Source organism: Rhinolophus sinicus, linkage group LG03, assembly GCF_036562045.2.
Source record: "Rhinolophus sinicus isolate RSC01 linkage group LG03, ASM3656204v1, whole genome shotgun sequence".
NCBI lineage: Eukaryota > Metazoa > Chordata > Mammalia > Chiroptera > Rhinolophidae > Rhinolophus > Rhinolophus sinicus.
In genome coordinates, this window is record NC_133753.1 from 162,407,881 (window position 1) to 162,432,791 (window position 24,911).

At 36.4% G+C, this 24,911-nt stretch overlaps 1 protein-coding gene across 9 annotated transcripts in view; it reads left to right on the top strand.

The window, feature by feature from the left end:
* The window catches only part of PDE4D (phosphodiesterase 4D), a 1,269,731-nt gene that overhangs the window by 1,092,299 nt on the left and 152,521 nt on the right, over positions 1-24,911 (top strand). For all 9 annotated transcript variants that reach the window (XM_019743390.2, XM_074328918.1, XM_019743396.2 and 6 more), the window contains 2 exons: positions 6,408-6,481; positions 10,748-10,797. In XM_019743390.2, the coding sequence (XP_019598949.2) occupies positions 6,408-6,481; positions 10,748-10,797 (124 nt within the window). The remainder of the gene's footprint in view (positions 1-6,407; positions 6,482-10,747; positions 10,798-24,911) is intronic.

Sequence of the window (24,911 nt, forward strand, 5' to 3'; positions counted from 1 at the left end):
GTATAATAGTGATTTTTTTTGTTAGTGAAAGCAATTAAAAATAGAATACCACCACCATCCCTTTCAGAAAGTCAATCTTTGTTTGCTTAAGGTTTTGCTGGAGATCATAAATTCTTTCCAGTAACTATATTTTTGTATTCAAAAGTTTTGTGCTCATGTTTTAATCATATTTTGGGATAGCAAAATCATATAAAGCTAAGGATTTTTAAGTGATTACTACTGAGAACCCATAATTTCATTTGTAAGAGCTGAGAACTGGGTGAACAGATCAAATCAGGCAAAATAATATAAATAACCATCACCAAATGTAGAAACAATGTTTCCGACTTGACCTTATTCAGGTATCCAGTCTTGCTTCTAACTAAAGTCTTTAGGTATTGTTCTAAGAAAAATATATCTAAATGTATAGTTAAAAACTTAAAAAAGAACAATATTTTGTATATGATACCTTCTCTTTTTACTTCAAGTAGGATTTATTAATTTCCAATAAATAGATTAATAAATTTGACTTGGTCCTTACTATCAGCACTCTTAAATTCTAAAGAAACCTAATCTTTTATATAATCAGACACTTTCTATAGTGTGCCTATAATCTCAAAAAAACTAATAGAATTTCAGTACACTGAGAAATATATATATATATATATATTTAAAATATCGCTTAGTATATGTTAGTAAATTGTTTAGATAAATATGTGTGGTTAATACCCTTAGAAATTAGAACTTTAAATATAAACCACTCTTTGTAATATGTAGGCATATCTGATGCCTGAAAATAATCCTGGAATGTATTTAGAAAAGTTTGCTTGTGACTAGTTTAATGACTCATAACACCTTAAAGATGGTCATTGCCCCAGAGACTGCAGATTCTTTTACATAGTTTTCATCACAGTTTTCACAAATGGTCTTTTACTGAGGTATCTGATCTAGAAAGTTCTACTAGAATTAAAACTAATAATAATAATAATAATCTCTTAATAGTTTTACCACTGATAGAGCATCTTTGGGAAAGCAGATAAGAAAGAAAGCCCAGTTAGCAGCAGTTGGTCTGTGGACTTATCTTAAGCCCTGTTGGGCACAATTACCTGATTTCATTTACCTAACCAATAACTCCTCAAATTTTTAATACAGAATAGAATATTCACTATTTAATGCTAAATATTATAATGCTAAAATATAAGGTTTTTATGTCACTTGAAGTGATATCAACATTATTCAACTTAATATACAATAGTTGCTTCACTGATGGACAGCAGACAGTTGATTTTAGACAAGTCACTTAGGGACATGTTCAAATAGTACAAAGAATTCTCCCCTTTCCCTAGCATTTGAGATTTGGAATTTCACCCCTTTCAGGTTTGGAATTTCACACTTAAAGTCTTCTGGTGAAAAAGCCATACTGCTTCAAAATAAAATATGTTTGTTTTAAAACTTTAGAAAAGAAATATAAGCAAAAGGAAGAAAAAGAAAGTGGCTTATAATTCCAAACCCCAAAATAACTAGTATTAACATTTTACTTTATATCCCATTAGGTGTATTTTTCTGTTCATATTTGCTTTACCATAAAATGTGCCCTCCCCCCCGCCCCCCGTCCACTGTCCAAAGTGGCAACGGTCTTCTCTTCAAACGCATTTTATCTTCTGCTACTTCTTGAGAACTCATTTCTTTTTGCCTGAGTCCATCTCCAAAACATGAAAAGATTCCTCCATTTTTTCCTAATTGGGGTTTCCTGTGAAGCTAAGAGAATAAACTCTTAAATTATAAGAGAATTTAGAAAATCATGCAAGGATATATTCCACTTTGATGGACAGGGCTGAAACCTAAAACATCTTGGATGGACGAAATCTTCAGAAAGGTCCTACACTACCCCTTCATATTCTATTTCCACGTCTACAGCATTGTCAGAGTTAGAAATTCTTGCTGATGTTTAACCTAAATTCTTTTCCACTTTCAATTTCTTATGTTTTCCACTATAAGCTCAGGATCCTCTTTTTTGTCAGAAAAAGTGACAACTTTATTTGATATATTACCATTGTGAAATATTCTCCTATTTTTGTGCTGAAATCTTTTGGTGTAGGGATTTCCTTAGGCATGAAGGCTAGGTGTTGAAAGAATCTCAGTGCCACACCACATCATGCCACTCAGCAACTGGCTTTTCCTCCCAAGTCTGCAGTAACAATTTGACCAGAGTTCTTGTGGGGAACCAAGAAACACAAGGAGACACAACACTGATAAATATAGGAAATCCTGCTTTGTAGTCAGCTGCCTATGGCCCCACCAGTCCCATTATTTGTTATGACTACCTTGTAAAACTAAGTCAACTAGAATTCTAATCTGGCAGTATGGAATGTTAAATGAAGTGGTATCTTTGCTTAATGGAAAGACTGAAAATACCCAAATCTGATCTTGCATCCCTGGATATATCCTCATGTCATTCAGACTAGTCATTCCTAATCCAGGGTAGGAACAACTGAGTCATTTTACCTTTAACCAAAATACAGCAGCTAATTTTATTAAAAATGTCGTTATTATTAACACTATAGAATATTACTATTTTATTGGTAACAGAACATTGCCAATATATATTTTTCTTAATTCCCCTGCATGTCCCTTCCTCATTTCACCTAGCAACAGCCGTTTTGTGGCCACCTCCTCACAGGCCCCAACTCGCCAAATCCACATGCTCTCCCTGCCAGGCTTGGAAGAAGACAATCATCACATTTCAGTTTCTTCTATTTGTTTTTCTTTGTTGTTTATATTAAAAACAAAAACGAAAAGCACAAGTACCATGTTCTCGGAATCTAGAAATCAACATTCAACCTTTGTTGGCATACAAAAATAAAGCATTTTCATATGGCTTAACTGAAACATAACTTGGAAAGGGGTTTTCTTTCCAATCAAAATGACCTTTCTATCTTGTAAATAATCATAATTTGATTCCAGTTTTATTCTGGAGGTAAAACCTAAGCAAGGAATTCTTTCCCTTCCCATTTCCCCCAAGGCCAGTGGCAACTCATGGTCTGTGTTTTGGTGCCATCTAGTGGCATAAAGAGTATTTGGAATGAAAACCCATCCTCAAAAGCAGAGGCTTTAATAAGAATCTTATTGACACTTTAAAAAAAAAAAGAAATCTCTTTAAATATTTTCAAGAAATCATTATTATACAACTATATACTTCTTTTAGGCTATTATGTTCAGTTGTTTAACTTTTTAATGGTGCCCACATTTTCCTGCTATTTTCAGAGAATCTTACTAGTTAATAAATGTTTAGCAGTACCTATGAATATCTGAGATTAGTGTGGGAAATAACATTCAGTCTCTCCCATGGACTAGTGTATGATCCAGCTCTGTGCAAAAGTTTTCCATAGCACTATTATAATTTCTTTCCTAAAGTGTATATATTTCTTATCATCCCCAATGCATTTTTGACCTTGACTGATTACACTTTTGCTTGGAGGGGCAGAAGAGAAAGAAATACCCTTAATTTTTTAACCATTAAGTTGTGTGAGAGAAAACCTCAGGGACCTGTTTGGTTAGCAAGCATTAAGGAGTGAAGAAAAATTGCAGAAGTGACAACAGTTCTTAAAGGGCTGAATTCAAGGGAAGTGAAAGCTGCTCTTGAACAAAAGCAAAGGATAACTGAACCCTAATTTAGGGGCTTGAGTAAAACTGTTTGCATTTCTCCCCCACAGACTGCATCAGCAGATGCCTCACTCTTTGGTCCCGCAAAAATACAAATGAGAGCATAAAAGACTAACATAGTGCATTCATGTTGGGACATCTAGGATTACTCAACTAGACTTAGGGCAATGCCCCCTTATAACATTTGTCTGGAACTTTTATTTCCAGTTCTGCCAATAACATATGTGTCATATTGCAGAAGATAAGAGTTAGTATTTAATATAAAATTTATAAAATATTATTTGTCCTACTACAGAAACAATGATCTAATACTTGCACACATAGGGAATGACATATCTACAGGTTATTTCCTCCAGCAAGGTTTGCAAAAGCAAAATTTAGACGACAATCTAAAAGTCAAATAGTAGAAGGCATAGGCAGCTGAATGCCTGGAGGAGGGGCTGAATGGGAAATTTATTTTTTCACTTTTTGTTTTGAAATATTATATGCACGTAAGAGGAGCAATCTAATGATCATCTAACATATGAAGAATAACAATAAAATCAACAGGTTAAGAAATAGAACTGTACCAATATTTTTAATGCTGAGTGTCCCTCTCCAATTTCATCTACTTGCCTCCTCTCAGAAATAACAATAATTTTGATTTTTGTCTTTATTATTGAGGGGGAAACATTTTACCTTCTACGCTTTTGTGTTTAAATTCTGCACCATGTAAAGATATAGATTATGCAAAAATACATTAAATTTAAATTAAAAACCAAAACAAAGTAATCTAATTTAATATAACAGAGTCAAAAATTTTGTACAGAAAATTATAGTATATCTTTTATGAATTAATTATAGTATATCTTTTATGAATTAATGTTTCCTTTCAAATGAGCATAGAACATGACTTACCTGCAGTACAGTTTCTATTTACCCAGCTGTCAAATACAGTGTGCTTATCATAATTTATTACAATAGAAGTCTCAGAATTCTGAGTTTAAAATATTGCCTAGAAAAAAAATCAATTAGGGAGTACAGTGATCTTATTGAAAATTTTTTATTAGTGTATTTGGTATTCGATTCTCAAAGCATAAATTAAGTCTACATGATTTAATGACAGTGGATCATTTATCAAATTTATTTCTGCATCATTCCAGATTTCATGCCTAATGAAAGACATCATGATCTGATGTCAGCATTTGGCTAGTTGAATACTCCGTGATAGGCAGCGTGACCTTTCAGCGCTGTGGGTTGTTTATATGTGATAATAAGCCAGGTTTTTCCAGTGACTGAGTTAATCATGTCTGGCACCTTAGGAAGCACCATTAACTCCTTCAGGGGACAATGCTACAGGTCACCATCCCAGTGCATAAACAGCACCCTGGTGACTTACAAGAATTAATGTCAATTTCAAAAATGTCTCAGACAATTTCTTTTCAGAATTTCTTAGAAAACATTCAGACTGACTTTTGCCCAGGTCAGTAACATGTGAAAAAATTCTGAAAACAGTTCTGGAAACCTTGGAGCAATTATAAATTTGCCCCCCCCCCTTTGTGTTACCAGTGATAGGCATTTGTAAATGTTTTATGCTTATGCCAAATCATTAATCAAATGGATCGTTGCCATATGGGCTAATATTCACTGAGTGCTTTCTGTTTGCCAGGCACTGTTCTTGACACCTAACCTGCCATTTCATATAATCTTCACAACAAGCCTTTGAGGTAGATTTCGTTATCCCAGTTTATAGATGAGAAAACAGGTATAGAGAAATTGAGTAGCTTGTCTAAATTTACTCCTTGAAGACAAAACACAGCCAGGCAGTCTTGATTGTTAAGTAGTGCCTAATAGGACATCTGAAAAAGGTGTTTTAGATAAATTTAATATTCTGGTTGTCACCTAGATTACCTATCATCTCACCTAACATAGGCTGCACACTGGGGAAAACTTGCCTGTTGTAGGAGAAAATGAAGAGAGGTAAACCTCTTGTAATGTTTCTCTCTTAATCTTAACTTCCAATTCTTTTGCCACTTTCTACTTTCACTAGAATTAGGAAAAGGAAGGACTATCAAGATGGTGGGGCTGTTGGTCCTGCCTTGTGTATGTGGATATGTTGTGTCATTCAATCAACAAATTTTTAGTGAGTATCTTCTATGGGCCAAGCACGCTGCACGTCCAGGGTGGTCCCATTTTATGTGAGAAATGCATGCCTGAGAACCTATAATTCATGATTCAGTAACCTTAACAAAGAAAAGAATTTCTGTTTACTAGCTAGTATAGCCATGTAGCAGGGGTGAAACAAACAATTTAAAATTCACTTAGTTTGCTGATTTTGAAATTATAACATTCTTGGTGAATTTTTTGAAGAAAATTTTCAGGTAATTTGTTTTAAATTTTATGTCTAAAGTGAGACTTTAGTAATATTTTATATTACACTATTTCAAATTTGCGTAAAATGCAACAAGGCTATCTGTATATTGCTTGAGGTATTGTTTTGGTGGCAACGAATGCAGGAATACTGTGGAAACTGCTGCTACTGTCACTATATTCAGAGACAATGAGAAATATCTGGAGAATCTTTGCAGTCTGGCCTCTCAGGATTTCAAACAGTTGCGTGTAAACTTCGCAAAGTAGTGGGAGATTCTTTAGTAGTACATGAAACTAAGTCAAGTAATATCAAGTTTTCACTTACCAAACCATTTTTTAAAATCACCAAACCATTTTAAATTGCATTAAAGATGGCCCTACTTCAATGAGTTTGAAGAATCCTTTTTTTGTCACAGGTCTTGGCTAGCCTGCGAACTGTACGAAACAACTTTGCTGCATTAACTAATTTGCAAGATCGAGCACCAAGCAAGTAAGTTATCCTTTTTTTTTTTTTTCCCTTTCTTCTTGCTGAACTTTTACATAGTGTTTTATAATTTTGACTGAACTCAAGGCAATATATTAGTTTTCTCTGCGTCCTTGCCTTGTTACCTAACCATTTACACTAAGTCATATGATGCCCTGTTAAGTTTCTATAAATACTTTGTAGTGATGGTTCTAATATCAGAAATGAAGCACTATGACAAATAAATATGGTGATCCCATCTGTCAAACATCACCTGGCATTATCAGCTCTCTGCCAGTTATTTACAGTCAGGGTAACTTTATCGTTTTGGCTTACTTCATAAATTAACCATGGGCAAATAATCTCATCAAGCCTTAATGTCAAGCCAAAGTCACCCTCTTAATTTTAAGACAGTGAGTACTTGGAGAAGCACCATATCACAGCAGAGATCTCTGATTTTTCTGCTGTTACCAAGTCTCAGATTAGCAGCATCATAGCAATTAATAAAATTATAATTTATATGATAACAGAGGAAGCTTTTAAAAGAAGGAAAGCTGAGATAGGAAATGGTTATTTGGAGGTCCTAATAAAGGTGAAATATCTAAAAAGAGAAAATTCATTTTCTAAGATTAAGTAGAAAACTAATTAGTTATTCAACTGCTCATTATTTTGACACTATTATTACTAATAAAATATTATCGTTAAATACCAACTCCAAAGAGTTTTCCAAAAGAAAAAAAAATTCTTGAAATAAATATTAGTGAGTAGAAATTTATTTGGAATTATAATTTATCTAAGTGTATAAAATTTAATAGTAGTTACTACTTCTTACAGAATGCAAAATATCTAAATATCTGAACTTTCCATTCCCTAATAATATAACTGACCTCCCAAATCCATGTTTTCCATGGGGGAAAAAAATAGCTCTATCCATTATGTACCTACCTCAATGGTAGAAAAAAAAAAAATCAGTAAAAATACTACAATCCAAATAATCACATGGAACCCAGAAACTTCAGTCGAGTGTCATGTTTTCTAGCTAATGAATATTTGTAGTCCTGTTCCCCAAGCCTGAACGTTTCTTACCTTCTTCTTCCCCTCCTCATCTACTGGGCCAACTGTAAGTCATTCTTTAGGTTAATTACAATTTCTTTTGGGGCATCATCCCTTTCCATCTCTGTCTGATTGTGTCCTGTACCTAACTCGTCTTTTAGCACATTTGTCTCTTGGCTTCAGTTACCTATTTCCTGGTCTGAACTGAGTGTTCCTTCAGAATGTCAGTCCCCAGTGAGCAGGGGTTGTATCTGATTCACATTCGTATTCCCGGTACCTAGCCTAATACCCAACTCAGAGTATTCACTCTGCATGTGCTTGTTGTCTAGAAGAGTGAAGTGGTGATGCAGCATGTGGGACCCGAGGGTGTGTTTGGAGGTATTTGTTCATTGCCACACATGTCTTCTGTGCCCCATGGCCACACTATATCACGCCAACCGCAAGTGCCCCTTGAGGTTATGGGCATTTGGTTGCTCATAGATATGGTCACCTCCTCTTTGGAAAGTCTCAGCCCTGCAGGAGGGATGAAATTACTGGCATCACTCTCAAACTTTTTACTCTTAAATTTGATCCATGTTATTGAAGCATTGTCTTTAAATAGTGAACAAGAAACTTTATAACTCCTTTTATACTTCCTTCAGACATGGTCCCTTGGGTACCCACATCTAAACCTGTGGCAGGCAAGCAGTTGATGAGACAGATGTGAAGGCAGTAGAGTGACCTGTCTCTAAAGAGATGACCCAAGGCCCATTCTGTGCAAGACAGAAGTTTTCAATTGATTCATAGAGACAAAACAGATGAAAATGGAAAAGAGCAACTAGAGGAGGATAGAAAACCATACTTTATGTCTGATCTTGACTTACAATATAATGCCCAGGGTGACATCTAATCAAACGATATTATCTGATAGACTCTAAGTAAAGGCCTCCGTGGTCTCTCTTTTGGTCAGTGCAGATTTGTACCTCCTTTACTAATTCAAACCAAATCAGCCTCTGTGTGTATCAGAAGTAGGATTCAGTCTATATACAGCGAACTTCTGTTCTGTTCAGTGATCACAAAGTTGATATGACTCTGGCTTATCACATGATGACCCTGCGGGAATCAGAAGTTCCCTGCTGGGCACACAGAGAGCCACTGGAACACTTCCAAGCTCACCCTTGGATTTTGTGAAAGGCATACACTACCTTGTACAATTCACCTTTTTATTTGCTGCAAGAAAGGAATCTTGGGAGAATGCATTTGAGGCCCGACCCAGTGTGTGTACTCAAATGCACATTGCCGACTTTTATTAACCCATCACTGTTTCTTATCACCTTCCTCTTTTTTGCCCTTGAGATTTTTCATCCCGAAGAGAGGTCTCATTCATTTTTCATTAAATGATTTATCACTGCAACCATGGATCAAACAATTAATATGTTCTGCTTGTCATCTCTTGTTGAAAGATCAATTGCCATTTGTAGGATTGATGTGATGAGTCAACGGCTTGGTTTTCCAAAACTATAGAAAAGCTTTAAAACATTTATTTGATACCTTTCCCAGACAAAGTAAGTGCTCTCTAAATTTTCATAGAGCCAGAACTAAAAAAGTGTAACCAATATATAAGTTATTTGAATAATAAACTTCCAGCAAGAAGATAACAGTATATAGACCAAAGCTATTTCAGAGTAGCAGTTTAAAACATTGACCTTTCTGTTTTATGAAGCATTAATCAAGTTTCAAATTCCCTCATTTTATTTCATAATAAAAACTGAAATAATTCAGAGTAAATTTTGGTACATTTTCAATCAAAAACAAAATTTCAATCCCAAACTGACACCAGTAAACTTACGAGCCTAGCCAGACACTGTCTGGACCCAAGGCAGTGACAATTTTAAAAATACCACACTGTATTCCCTATGATTGTCCCAGCCCTGCTAAGAGATTTGTCATCTCAGGAAGGCAGATTTGAACAAGGCTCTGCAAGTGCCTACCATCTGCAAAGATGTGTGTCTGTTCATCCAGCTTCCACAAAGGCATCCTAACAGTAAGGCAGCATAGTGGAGCTCAGGTCCTACAATCGCTGCTTCAGTTCAGATCTCAACTTTCTAACTTTGAACAAGTGGTTCAGCTTCCCAAAGCTTTGTTTTCCTCATTGGTAAAATGGGAACAACCTGCCTTAAGGTTTCTTGTCCTCACAGCATCATAATACATATGCTCCTTTAGCACAGTATCGGACAGATAGTAAGTGCTAATTAAGAGTTAGCCACTAATCGAAATACAAAAACAAACAAACAAACCTAAAAGCAAAAATTTTACAGACATCCTTGATTGTATGTGGTTTTTCAGTTTTCTTTTTAATCATTATATTGAAAAGCTTCCAATTGTATGTAACAGCTTTATAAAGTTATATTTCAAAAAATTGTAATGGACATTCCATAAATGATATTCTTTTCAAAATAACTTATTAATCACTGATTGAATACTGGCTCCATGGTGTTGGACTCTGTAGGAAATACAAGTTAATCATATAGCATGATTTTTTTTTTTTTTTTTTTTACCTCAAGGGATTTATAATCATCTTGTGGAACTTGACAAACGTGAAAAATTAGACAATACAAGATAGAATCTATTTACATACCTATAGCTTATAGTATTCCTAAAGTCTCTATAGCATCTCTTCGGACAAGTCATCAATATACCTCTCTAACACATGTATCAGAGATGTTGCTCAATATAAGAAAATAGGAAAAAGTTCATGTAGTGTCACCAATTATAATGTAGTTTATAAGGAGTCATTCACTTCTGATAATGCAGTCAATCATGAGAATTTATTCCAAAAGTAAAAGCTTCTTAACACTGTATTAGGGAAACCAATTGTAGATTGACTGTTTTTTTTTGTTTTGTTTTCAAATTCAAATTGTGTTTACTCTGTAAGCCCTGGCTTAATTGAATATAGTCAATCAATACGAACTTCCTTTTCTATCATGTCCCTATGACATTTACATCAGCTTTATTTATTCCAAAGTCTATTATTATGAGATTTAACCTTTTTTTTCTTTTTTTTTTTACATGTGTGATCTGAACTCTAGTACAAAGGATGCCTTGGAACTTGACTGGCTAGTCTGCAAAAACCTTTAATTTGCATCTCCTAACTTAAAAATAGCCTTTTAAATTAATATAGCATTTCTGAAGTGACTCAGAGAGTCCTCAAATCAACAAGCACTCCATATTTACTGCTTTGTATTTTTCTTTCTTTGTCAGAAGATCACCCATGTGCAACCAACCGTCCATCAACAAAGCCACCATAACAGGTAAGACAGATCTAGGAGCTTATTCTTCTCATGACTAGAAAGAAACTGTATCTTCCAAGATTGAACATTAATACTAACGCCAATTTTATACTGCAATTGTAAAATTTTAAAGAAATTAATCCTTCTCTATGTTATCATTTCTCTCATTGATCTCATGAGTTGTCCATTTAAGCTATTACTTGGAAAATCTTTACTAATATACCATTTTTTTAACAGTTTAAATTTGTGTTTGCACTGAGTTTAGCATTGCTCTGGCTGAGTATTTGTATTTTGAGAGATAGCATTACTGTAAAAGTGTTGACTATGTTTCCAGGCTTATTTTATCAGTACAATGTAAATACATGGTAGCTTGGTTTAATGAAAGTGAAAGCATGAATAAAAGGTGCCTTCTTGGTTGATGGTTATCCCAGTTATGTATAGGAAGGAACACCCTTCCAGTAGTTCTGATTTGGAACCAGAGAGTTGGGAATAAATTCAGTTTGGGAGGGGAGAGGAGAAGTAATTATACAATGTGGAAAAGTTCAATGAGATCCAAAGATTAGATGTTGGGGAAGAGAAGTGAAGGGAAGGGTGAGGGATGCAGAGCAGAAAAATACAATTATCCCAAATCCTATTAGTCCATTTTAAACATGGCACATGAGTTTAACTGCACCAAAAACAGAACAAATTATCTGATTTCTCTGAACCTGAAAACAAATTGAATTAATTTAATCATTTATTGAAACCCCAACTGATTCATTAAAATAATTGCCTGGAAAAGAAAGTCTATGTTTTCTAAAATTATTGCTAGAAGAAAATTGACATATTCTCTAAAATAGACCAATATTTCATTTAATTCAAGTGTCTCCCTTGGACTCCAACTCATAATATGCTGAGAAGCACATTATCAAGTTATAATGATTACACTTTGCATGAAAGTTAACTTCATCATGTCCACTCAGCATTTTTCAACCCAGCTTGTTAGTGATTACTACATCAGAGTTGATTCTGGAACACTTGTTAAAGTTGTTTTTTTTTTCCTGAATGTCTTTTCAAATGGGACTTGTGCTTCAGTGAATATTAAATTATTGGTTCTTTCCCATGTTTATTTTTCAAGATTTCATTGGTGATGATTTTCAACTGTTGTTTCACAGTGTATGTCTGGTTCATCAGTGTTTTTCTTGACATTGTTCAAGAGATGAACAATAACTGAAATTACTGTATAATACAGTTCTTTGAGTAACAGCTTTATTTTCCAGAAACCCAAATTCAATGTCAACTAACCTAAACTGAGATGGGGGTATAGAACTGGACCCCTTTGTTTCTGTGTCCTTGCCTGACTGTGTTGAGGGATGAGCAGGCCGTCTTGTGTGAGCATGTGCCTGGGGCTAGTGAGGGACACCACATGGAACCTTGTCCCCAGGGGAAGTAGGTCTGACCCTTATGAAAAGGGGAAAACCTTTTCCCCTACCCCACCCCACAATTTTTGCAGTAAGCAAGAATCTGACATTGTGGTTTAAGTAGAATGCAGTGCCGTTTTGGTCCCTGAAGCCTTTTGGGGTAGTTTGAGGTTACATATGAGCCAGCCCCACAGGAACAGCCTCTCAGAGGAGCAGCTGCAGGCACCATTAGAGACTGCTGTGTTGAACAAGAGGCAGTGGGTACTCAGTGGTCAGGGCAGCTGTCCAGCCACCCTTGCAGTCACCTGGCACTGATTAAAGGGAGAGTAGCTGCACTCAAAGGGCACAGACTTGGTCTTGAACATATGGGAGAGACCCCATAAAAGCTCCAGAAATGTTCACATAGTATTGAGGTACAGGAGCAATACCAGAGGGAACTAGCAGTTACTGAAATCTGGGAATTAAGGCTAATATGGTTTCATTTGTATCCACAAGCTCCTGACCTGGGGCCTAGGGATAATGGGGCTATCTTATTTCGGAAGGGAAACTAATTAACTGTCATTAACTGCTTAGTGCAGCTGTGTTCATCTCAAAGCACAACAGGAAATTGATTAGAGAATAGAAGTGGTTTTCCTCACCCAAGCATTGCAAAGCAAGATGGGAAAGTGGAATGGGGTGAGGGAATAAGAGCAACCTCAGAGGAAGGTTCTTCTCTCTAAGTTCATTCTGAAAACGTGGTTGATAATGATAATAATAGTGGTTGAGACTTTGATGAAAGACTTGAGACACACAGAAAAGGGGGCGCTTGTGACTTCCTTTCTTCAGCTACTGAGTACTCAGGACCTATCTCCAACTTCCTGTCCCCTCTTATTGGAACCCAGCTATATCTTTGCAGTAGTCCTGGGAAGGACATAGAAGAGTGTTAAAAAGGGTCACTGGGTGCTCCCTTTAGGATTAACTTGGCTTTCTTAGGAATTTTGTTTAGGGTGAAGAGGAACAATGTAGCATATGTTAAGTTTGTCACTGGTCCAAAATGCTGCTGGGGTGCACAGATCCAGGGTGCCCCTGGAGGGCAACTTCATGGAACATCACTGACAGGGTACCCCTGGGATTGTACAGTGTGGGTGCTCTGCCTGTCTAGAATTCAAACTGTTCTCTATCATAACTGTGTGGCCCTGGGCAGGTTACACACCCTTTCTCTATTTCCTCAATTATAAAATGTGGTGATCATACTTCATACAGTTATTGCTAAACTAAGTGAGTTCACCTGTGGGATCCTCTTAGCACTGTGCTTCACGGAGTAAGCACTCAATACATCATTTTTTTATTTTGTTTTGTTTTTATTTGGTTTTGTTTCTAGGGCCCACTCTCTATGTAGAAATGGGGGTGATGGAAAGAATAGGCCAGAGAGATGAAAAAATAAAGGGAAGAAAGAAAAAAACAAGATTGCAGGGTCATAAGAGTAAAAATTATGAAGCACCCCCAAAAAGCAGTCAAAATGGAAACACTTCCTTTGTGCCTATCAAAAATGGGGCCTCCTGTTGTTCCGAATGCTGTGTCCCTTCCTCTCCCCACAGCCATAAACATTGGTGGCTCTGGTTTATGGATGATAAACTATTGTTCGGAATTATTTTCAAAATTTAAGAACTTACTTTTGAATCATAGCTCTTCGAAGAAAAAAATATTAAATATAACTTTTTCATAGATCAACTCTGATTTTTTAAAAAGAAGAGTTAAGAACTTTGACTATCTACATATGTCACATTCTGTTCTAGAACTTTCTTCCCTAGACCTTAGGATACATCTTCCCCTTTTGAGGTTATTCCATTTGACATGTGTTAATGCCTGGAAAGTTTGATTTTATATCATTAGGGTTAAAGCATTTTAGTCACCATACTCAAGAGGTAAATACATAGCTGTAAAATGATTTAACAAGTTTTAAAAACTAAAACTTCCAAATATAAATCCATTTATAAAAGAGCCTTATTCCTAAATAGCTATTTTGTTCTTCAGTGTGATAACAAAAAGATGGCGTCTGCCATTGGAGCTTGAGTGCAAGCCCTGTCTCTCTCATTTGCTTTATCTCCTCATTTGAAGAAAGGAGATATGAGTACCTAACTCTCTTGCTGTTGCAGGAATTCAAGGAGATAAGTTAGAACAGAGCTCAGCAAGTTATAAGCAATTCCCCAAGTGTTTCTTCCTACAATCCTACTCCATGCCAGGCCTTTTTTTTTTTTTTTTTTTTTTTCCTTTGGTGCCTGGAGCTAATTTGAAAAACTGGTAGAGGAGGAGGACATTGATGGTATATCAGCTTTTCTGGTACATTCCATTTATGGTTTTGTTTTCAAACTGTAATAATGACAGGACATGCTTAAGAATCCCTGTATTACTTAGAGCAAGGCTCACCTGCACAGGTCCTTAGCAGGCACTGAATGACAGCGCTAAGGAGTGTGTTGAAACAAGAGAAGGCAGCAGAGAGTGTGAGATGCCCAAGCCGTACCTGCATTGTGCTATTTTGTACTGTTTTGGATTATAGCCATGTCTCTTTGGGCACAATTAGTCATTTTGAGCATTTCATTTTAAACAGTGTTAACTAAAGAAAAGCCATCTCATAAAATGTTGTCATGTCTTCACAATATCAGTTTTCAATATGTTTCTAATTTCCATATTCTTAATCCCTTTATTTAGTCATTTTCAAATTGAGGATTTTCATTTAAGAATGTAAGTCAGAAATTTATTTAAACTTCTCTATTTTAAAGACGAGAAAGCTGAGACCTCGTAAGAGAAAATGCTACTTAGAGGAAGAGCTAGGAATAAATACAGGATTTTTTTTGTTTTGTTTTTTTCTGAGTCCAGAGATCTTCTCATATCCCTATAAAATCATCTATCAAATTAGGGTAGCCTTCAGACCCACCATAAAAGTATATGTTTTGGAGAAACTAAAATAAATATTAAAGAATGTTGAGGTCTGAGCAATAGATATAATATTTCATTTTTTGTATATGGACTTGAAAATTAGAAAATATTGTCCCTTGCTATCACTGGACAGATCTTTATATTTAGTGCTATTTTGGTAATATACATTTGTTATAACCCAGAGGCCCTCAGATAAATAAAGATTGGCAGTCTGAGGCAAAGGACTTTTGGCTTTTGACTGTAGAAAATTAAAGTTCTCTCCAAACAATAAAATGAGTACAATTACCTACTTTTTACCTATAGAGGGAGACATACATGATGCAGTAACTAGCATAAAACAACACAAAAGTAATTTTAGTCACACACACACACACACACAAAAAATGGTGTAAGTCTCCACTTCATATGTTTTTTACCCTGAATATTCATAATTCCTTAAAAAACGCCCTGTAAAGATAATTCAGTCATTTGGTAAGTAAAGGATTTCAAAAGTAAGCCACCAAATAATACTAGTCAGTCGAAACACAATGAAAAGAAACTTAATCTTTGTATGTTATTGTTCTTCTAAAGCACAAAGCATTTCCTAAAATGCAAGGAGGAAAAAAAAACAAAGATATTTAATTGGAACAATTATTTTGTTGTTATCTGGACTAATCATTTAACATGTTGGGCTTATGAATAAAAGGAAACTAAGCAACTATTTCATGGTAGCAATGATGATATGACCATAACTTTACGTAGGTGACATGGATGATAAACTTTTAAATCTCTCTGTGTGTGTGTGTGTGTGTGTGTGTGTGTGTGTGTGTGTGTAAAAAAACAAATGCAGTGGAGATATATACAGAGGGTGCCAAAAAAAGTATACACATTTTAAGAAAAAGGAAAAACTGTATCAAAATTTTAATAGTCAATATATACTGATAACAAGCTGAATACAAGTCACATGTATACATTTTTTGACACCCCCAGTATATACAAAGCATATAACAGTTGAAAGCAAGAGCCACATCAAGAAGGCAGAGGGGATCTAGGTGAGAGAAATACATAAGGCTGAAGGAGACACTGAACTGTGTGTCATGAGGGTGTACAAGAGGAGGACGAAGGCCAAGTCTTTGCCACAGAGATCTCACCCTCCTCATGAACCACCAGTAGGCACAAGCGTCATCAGCCAGTTTTTGGTTTTTTTTCCTGTCTTTTAATAAGAACAAAGATTGAGGCAACGCTTTAATAATTGCCGAGAATGAGTGCTCAGTAACCTTTTCAGGCATGTGATTGCAAAATGCTGAGTACACATTATGTTTAACAGCTTTAATAAAAAATTAATATAGATTGTGCATGTGAGTGTTTATACATTGATTTTTTGAGGAGATATTTGTTCGTGTTTTTTTTTTATGCTTAATAATCCAGTGACTATTGAGTATTCTAAAATTTTAATCCAAAGGAGGTTACTTTTACAAAAATCCGCTCATTGCAAAGAACTTTCCAGGAAAAAACGTTGAACTAAAAGCTTAAATGCATAGTGTATGACTATTGATTAAACTTACAATCTTTTAAAAGGGTAAAAGTCTCTTTTCTTCCTTATCCGCTAACTTGTTTTATCTTCCTATATTTCTATTTAGATAAGTAGAGTTGTAACTATTAATATGTAAAGACACTGAAAAGCACAGTGACTTTTCAACTAGGAATTAATTGAAAAAATAGTCGGTTTTAAAACAGTGAACATGTCATAATCTGGTGAAAAAATAATTTAATTGTATGTATTGCCTAATATCTTCTCTAGGTATTTTGTTATAACTTTAAATCATTAAATGGAACTGCATATTCATTTAGTCAGCACAGTTAAAAGGTTGTGAGTCAAACCATAAATGTTGAAAACGTAGTTTTTCTTTTACTAGCTGTGTAATCTTGGTCAATTTACCTGAATTCGCTAAGCTTTTGTTTTCTCACCAATAAATTCTAAATCAGTGATTGCCACCTAGAGTATATTCAACAATGTTAGTTATCATTATTGCTATAATTTTGTTGTTATTATTATTATCCATTTGGTGAACAAATCTTTTCTCTGCACCTTATATATGGCATGCAGTAAGGTACATTTGGGAGATAAATACATGAGTAAAGTGACACTACTGACTTCAAGGACTTTATAATCTAGGGGAGAAGGAATCATGAATAATTAAGTACAATCTAAGTACAATCATGAGTGAAGCAAATTCAAATACATGTATTTGAAGGAGGGGGAAGTGGCTCTACCTAGGAAAAGCTCCCTGCTAGGCTTTGAAGAATGTGGAGTTCTTGTAATTAGGGGACAATCACCTGATACCAGTGGACTAGCAAGAATGAGCTATGGAAGCATGGAGTGCCTGTCCATATCCGGGGACTGGGAACAGGAAAGGACAAAGAGAGTTGAAAGTGTATGGGAGCAACTGAACGTGAGGCTCCAAGAATAGATGAAGGCAGTAGTGTGAAGAGCATAAGAAGCCAGTGTAAACAATGGTGGACTTTATTTTCTGGGCAATAGACAGTCATCGGTCATTTCTAAGCAGAGGAGCAAGTATGTATTTTAGAATGACAGCACTGGAAGTGATATATATAGAAAACAGACTGAAGAGAAGAAAGACTAGAGGCAACCCCTTCCTCATTAGGAGGCTGTCACAGACCAAGTACACACTACAGATAACGTGGCTCTGAACTGGGGTGATGGTGTTGAGGGTAGAGATGAGAGTATGGGCTCACAACTCTTTTCAGAGAGAGTGGAGAAGACTTTCACAGTTGATTATATTGAGGAGTGATGAGAAAAGACATGAAAATAACTCATATATTTTAATGTACATTATGCATGTACTGTGTATATGCATAAAGTACTGAAAACAACCCAAATGCTAAATAATATGTGAATGCTATTTTGGTATAAAAATTCCATAATAAAAAGGCTTTTTAAATGATTTATGAGGAAATTTTGATCATGTAAAAAAAAGGCTTTTATTTTAAAGAATACATGGTAAAGTGTTAAGTGGGCAATAGGCATATATTTAATGCATTTTAATTATGTGTAGTGGATTTAATTTAAGACATTTTTAGTTGTTGACTAGTAGCTAAGAAAGGCAGATAGCTTTACCATTTTACATAGAATGTAGTGACAAACATGTAAATATCCCTCAGGTCTCAGTTGTCTGCCTCTTTTTACCTAAAAAAAGTTACTGATGATATACTGCATAATGATAGTTTAATACGTAGCTGGGTGCTACAGTGGAGAATTGACTGTATTTTCAAATAATAATATCCTTTGGATAGGGCAGCACTCTAGCTATTAATTATCGAGGCAATGACATGACTGCTCTATTATCCTCCAATTGATCAGAATAGCTAAAATGAAAACAGACAATCTAAACATATTCTTTTCCTATTACCTGACTTAGAAAAAGGCATTGTTTCCCAGACCTGCCTGATCAAGGGCTTGAAAACAAACATAGAAAGACATATTCCCAGGCAGTCCAGAACAGAATCTCTAGGATAAGGCTCAGGATCTATATTATTCACAGGTACTCCCAGGTGCATCATTTGATCAGCCAAATTTGGGAGAATAGTATAAAACTGAATGAAGTAGGTGAGAGTGCTGCTTGTACAATGGTAATTGGCTGGAAGATCACTATCTTTCTTGAAAGTGTATATAGTGACACCCACACCCTCATCTAACAAACAAGTGCCATCTAGGACAAACAATAAGTGTGAAGTGTTCTGCGATTAGTGGAAGGGGATACAAGGTGCTGTTATGATCTGTGTGGTCCTGTCATCACCTTAGTCATCCTCGGGCGGCCATCATCACTCTTATCTCTCAAAGTGCATATAAGATTTTAATTAGACCAGCTTGCTCCTCTCCTAGAAGAAAATGAAGTATCATATCCACATTTGTGTATGGGTGTGGGAGTGAATTTGGGAAATATTAGCTTTAGTAACTATTTTATTTTGTCCTCTCAGACAGAACACCAAGTCTCATTAAAAAAAACAACAATAACAACAGCATAAAACAGTTGCATTCTTAAGTCATTCCCTTTATTCACAAAGTGCTTTCCACCCATTTATGCCTTAAAAAAATATTCTAGACATATTCAGAAATACAAGATTATGCTGGGGCAAGACAGTGAAAATTCCCTTGGGTCTAGTTTCCCAAATTTTACTGGTTAAATGTTGCACTGAATTATTTAACTCCATGAGTAAATGGGGAGTTCACACAGAGCGTCCTTTCTTTTACTAGCTCAGAAAATGCTTTAAAAAAGGAGTTGGACGGAAGGCTCTTCATACTGTGTTTCCCCAGGGGTGGGACCTGGCCGGACAGTTAGCTCTGGTGCGTCTTTTGGAGCGGAAGTTAGTGTAGGACCTGGTCTTATATTATATTATGTTAGATAGGACCCACTCTTATATTATAGTAAAATAGGGGCGGGTCTTGTATTGATTTTTGCTCCAGGGGACGCGTTGGAGCTGACTGTCCGGCTGGGTCTTATTTTTGGGGAAACACAGTAACATGTTGACACTGACATCCTTTCCAACTTCATTTCATCCCACCACTACCACTTCCTCCCACTGTTGTAGCTTATAACTTCAGCAAAGTTGAGACAATTTTAGTTGTTTAAACAACACCTTACTCTCTCCTACTTTTACACTTGCTATTCCATTTGCCTAGAGTATTTTCTCACCTTTGCATGGACTTGTCCACCCGGAGAACTCCTAAAAGTTATAATAACTTGTTCTTCCTTAGAATTTGACCTGAGGCAGGCTCACTGCTTCTCCATTGTGCTTTCTCCATGTGCTCTGGACATATCTCCACTCTTGCAGTCATGCTAGCTTACAATTTATCTTACATGTCTCCTTTGTCAACTACACTTGATCTCCTTGAAAGCAGGGCTAAGTCTTTAAGTTTGGTAATTTCCATGCCTAGAACAGTGCCTGGGTTTTAATTATAATTTTATAAATATTTGTGAATATTAGATGGATAAAAAGAATTTATTTTAGATTAAAACTCCTTTCTTCTAGTGACAACCTCCAGCTAGGCACTAAGTACCTGATACTATTTTTGTGTGTGCATATTTTGGGGAGTGTTAGAATGTTTTCTATTCCAAATTTATTTGAAAATATCTGTAGCAAAAATGATTGTATTTACTTTTCACCCAGCACCTGAAATAAAACATGCTTTACAATATACACTTTAAAAAAAAAAAAAAAAGGAGTTGGAAATATTATTAATACTATGTTAATAAAAGATAACATTTTATGACATTTGATATGCACTAACGACGCTACCTGCATAATCTTTTAAACCTTATGATAATTTAATGTATAACTACAAATGACAAAGTGTGGATTATATCTGACTCAAAGGCAGAATTTAGGCTTCCGTCTTTAAAATGTATTGACACCAAAATGTATATACACCAAAAAATACACAATCTGCTCTCATCTGCCTATCTTGAAACTTATTTCCTAGGGGATTTTCCTCTCTCTCTCTCTCTCTCTCTCTCTCTCTCTCTCTCTCTCTCTCTCTCTCTCTCTCATTAAAGAAAAGAGAGCAGAAAATGAATCTATGTTATCTATTATCGAATGTCTGTGAATGGAGGGTAGGACAAGAAGAGGGATGAAATATGTGAATATAGAGAAACCCTTTGGGACACTCTAAGAAGTCAGTTATATGAGCTAAGAAAGGGATTCCTGCCTGGGATATAGAATTCCCCAAGCATGTTTCAATTCCCACAGTTGTCTCCCTGACCCCTCTGAAGTGCCTGTTGTCATGAGATTGCCCAGGGCAGGAACGTAAACAGGAAGGGCCCCCTTCCTGCGAGAAGTGAGGCAGATGGAGTATGTGTGAAGGTTAGGAGTAAAACAGTGTTTGAGCCACACACTCACCTGACTTCCAGGGCTACTCACTATTAAAACACTGAAATCATAGTTTCTACCAAATGGTGATGTTCGTCATATCTTTCTCATTTTCTTGACGACCATTTCTAGCACTTCCAGTAGATATTTCTGATGTCTAAATATCCAGTGCGTTTTAGTGTTCCATTTTCTCTTTTTCAGTGGTTCTTTTTTGGCACTCTGGAAATATTTCTAATTCATTGTATTCTATGTGTATGGCAACACAAATAGATGCTTATGACTCTTTTTTCCTGCTACATTTCTGATATTTGCATATGGCACACTGAATTGTCCACATGTGGAAGTTCATTTCTGGTGTCCTCCTGGGTTTGCTCACATTCAGTCTGCAGGATGTGAAAGACCGCGCTTAGGCTCTGAGGACCCAATGAGGCATAAAATACCTCCGCTGAGTTTTGGAATTTCAGGGAATTAAAAAGATTAAATGTGTTCTGTTAAATGACAAAGAGCATTAAGTACATGGAAAACAGAGGGTTTGTAAGTAAATGGATAAAGGAGTAGATAAAATAAGGAAAGAAGGAAGAAATGGGACAGAATGAGATCTTTTTCCTAGAGAATGAGGAAGCTGTCTACACTGGGGTTTAGCTCAGAGACTGGAAAGGATCTGGGGAACCAGTTCGGCAACTCAGGGAAAACTTGCCAGCATGAGAAAGTAGAGGACTGAAAGTAGTAAAAGAAGTAATGTTTTCCAAATCACCAAGGAGGAACACAGAAAAAGACAGATAGGTGTGGAACTGGGACCTCAATTGAGAAACAGGTGAGGGTCTCTAAGGTGCTTCATAATGACTGTGCTATTTCACTAAAACTGTGTAATAGAAATAGCCCTAGGTTTGTTCTTCCTACAGGTTTTTATTTTGGAAAAAAAAAAAAAAAGAAAATCCAAATTGTTTTAAGGATTTTTTTTTTTTTTTTTGCTTGTTTGCTGTATAAATCAGAACCTACGTTGAGGAGGAAGAGCAGGGGTCCGAAGTCAGGAGACCTGGGCTTTGTCCCTGGCTGTTCTGCTCACCCTCTTTATGACCTTAGACAGCTTACTCTGTGCCCTTTTGTCTTTGCTGTTAAAATGAGGTGAAGAAGAAGAATAACACCCTCCTAATTCCAAGGGATTACATTAGCTAATCCATACAAAACCTTGGGTGTAATGTCTGCTAATAATAAATGTTAGCTCTTATGAAAAGGTAGGTAAGAAGCGTTTTATATATTGAAAAGCATTATAAAACTTTCAGTAGATATTACTGTGTTATTCAATTATTGTTGATCCTCCAAGCAGTCATCTTTGCAAGCTGTACATCCTGTTAGCCCTGCTGCCATTGCTGAAAGCATTTTGGAAATGGCTTTACAGACAAGTTACAGACCATACAAATAAAACAGCAAAAAAACCTCATTGGTTTGCTATCACACATCACTTTTGACCAAAAATGTTATTTTCAATATGCTTAGCAACCCTAGTCAGCAAAGAGGATGTCAGATTAGCCTGGATGAGGCTAATTCTAGGAATGAATCCACTCCCAGGGATAAGACTTTTGACGTGCTGGAAAAAAGTGTTACATGGACTCTGAAGGCACTTCCAAGACAGTGTCTTAGAATCTTTAGACTTATGGCAACATATGGAATAAGCATATATATAGTTTTCCTCGGGTGACATTTTGAAGGTGACAGCTTCATCTAAAGCTTCATGCTTGGTCTGAATTCTAGTCAGTTTGGTGGTGTGTGGGGGGGTGGGAATGGTCTCTAGGAATCTTTTTGACTCTTCAGGCATACCTCGTACAATTTGTATTTCTGCACATCCTCACAGCCAGGTTCCATTCACTGGAAAGTGCAGAAAATGCTGGAGATAAAGGAGGACAATGTGTCCCAACCCAGTGGTTCAAAGAGGGGCCCGAACCCTGATCATTTCAACGAAAAGGGCAGCAAAGGAAATGAGCTTGGCATTTTGTCACATTGTTATCTCACAGTGAGTCTGTTAAATTATGACCGCGTGCCCACAGTGCTTCAGCATCCTGTTCTTTGGGAACTCCATGCAGTTCTCTACTAGGCTTGCATGTGACCTCCTCTTAGATAACGGTGTATCGGCAATGATCCTCTAGTTGCAAGATAAAAACCAACTCTGCTCACTTAAGCAAAATGGAATTTAGTGAAGAATATTGGAAGAATTTCTAGTTCTTTGAGAATTAATGGGCTGGAGGGTCAAGGTTATAAGAATCAGTGCATCCTCAGAGTGCTAGAAAGGCACAAATTAAAAGACAAGTCTCATCATAGGAGCAATCTAGTGAGATCCCTGCAAGTTTCCTTGTTAACCTGTTTAAGAGTCAAATTCCAGTGACAGGGTCTCATTGGTCTAGTTTGGGTCTTGGGTCTTGGCTAAAGGGGGAATAGGGCAATCTGGCTGTTCTGCCAGGCTACGTAACATAATGTAGTCGTAAGAGCCTAAATTATGGGGCTGAATTATGTGGATTTATGTCCTAGTTCTGCCACTTACAGATGTTTCTCCTCAAACAATTAATTTAACCTTTCAGAATCCTCAAGTCCCCTGTTTTTGAAGTGGGCATAATGAACAGTAATTGTCTCATAGGGAACACGTGAAAATGCTTTGAGATGACATGAAAAACTAAGCATAATATATGGCACGTAGTAAGCACTTGATATAGGCTGTGTTATTATTAGGATTGTCCAATGGAGATGCCAAGTAATTTCCTGAAAGAAACTAGGGTGTTGTTAGAAAGGGGAAATAAATTCTGGTAAGCCAAAAATAATTATCGATTACAGTGAGCTCAGAGGGTCGGCCTCAATACACTATATCTTTGGCTAATATTTTTCTGAGTAAACTGTTCTTTGTTATATTAAAGGTCTTTGGGATGCGAGATGGCTCCTGTTCATTAACGTATATGTAGGAACCCAGTTCCTCTGAAGGCACAAAAAGACTTGACTGCCCGGTTATTTCACCCATTCACAGTTATTGATATCCCCTTTATGCTTAGTTTTATATGGGGTACCATGTATGAATCGAAGCAAGGAATAATTTGCATTCCTATAGCCTTTGTATAATAGTAATCTAGATGGATTGTGGTCTAATAAGTCACTACCTAATTAGGTTTATTTTAAGGGATACAGGACAATTAAAAAAAGGGATTATTTTTAAGCCTGTCAACTTTCCAAGACAACATGTAAGTAGGTCCCAGTATGTGAATGAGTTGGGTTTCTAAATTCATGTGAAGGTTCATAATTTTCACTTTATTCATGAATAGCCACACTCTGGCATTCATCAAAGTTCTCTTAGAACCAGAATATACCTCCATTCCAGGAACATGAAGGTTTCCCAAGGAGAAAGAACCTGAAGGAAAATTTAAGGTCTCCTAGAAAAGGCATTTACATTTATCAGTGGGATGCAAGAGCTTTAAATTCCTGGAGATCAGTGGAAATTCACTGTAGAACACGACACAACCTCCCCACCTGGAAAGTCAGCCATTGTATGGAGGAAGTCCCAACCCCTGGCTGCCAGAGAGCTAGACTGTGTCCCACGCCAAGGCAGGAGCGGTCAGGTAGAACCTCTCTGCCCCTACAGCTGCTGCCTGCAGAGCCACTGAGGCACTTAACTCTCACTAGATGCTTCCACCTGACCACCAAACTCCCCACCCCATGCTCTGACCAAACTTCTTAAACCAGAGCTGTAGCAGGCCCTGGCCTCTGTCTCTATATCTGTTCACAGCCCTGACACCTGTCCCCCAGATTAACTAACTCTAGCCTGTCCACTATCCTTGCCACGCCAACACAAGGAAGGCATTATTGACTTGAAGCTGAAAGTATAGCCACCCTTAGTGGTAGTTTTGTTTTTGTGTTTTTGTTTTGTTTTGTTTTAAAAGGTATGTATCTTTTGCCAGGGAAGTAGTTAGATAA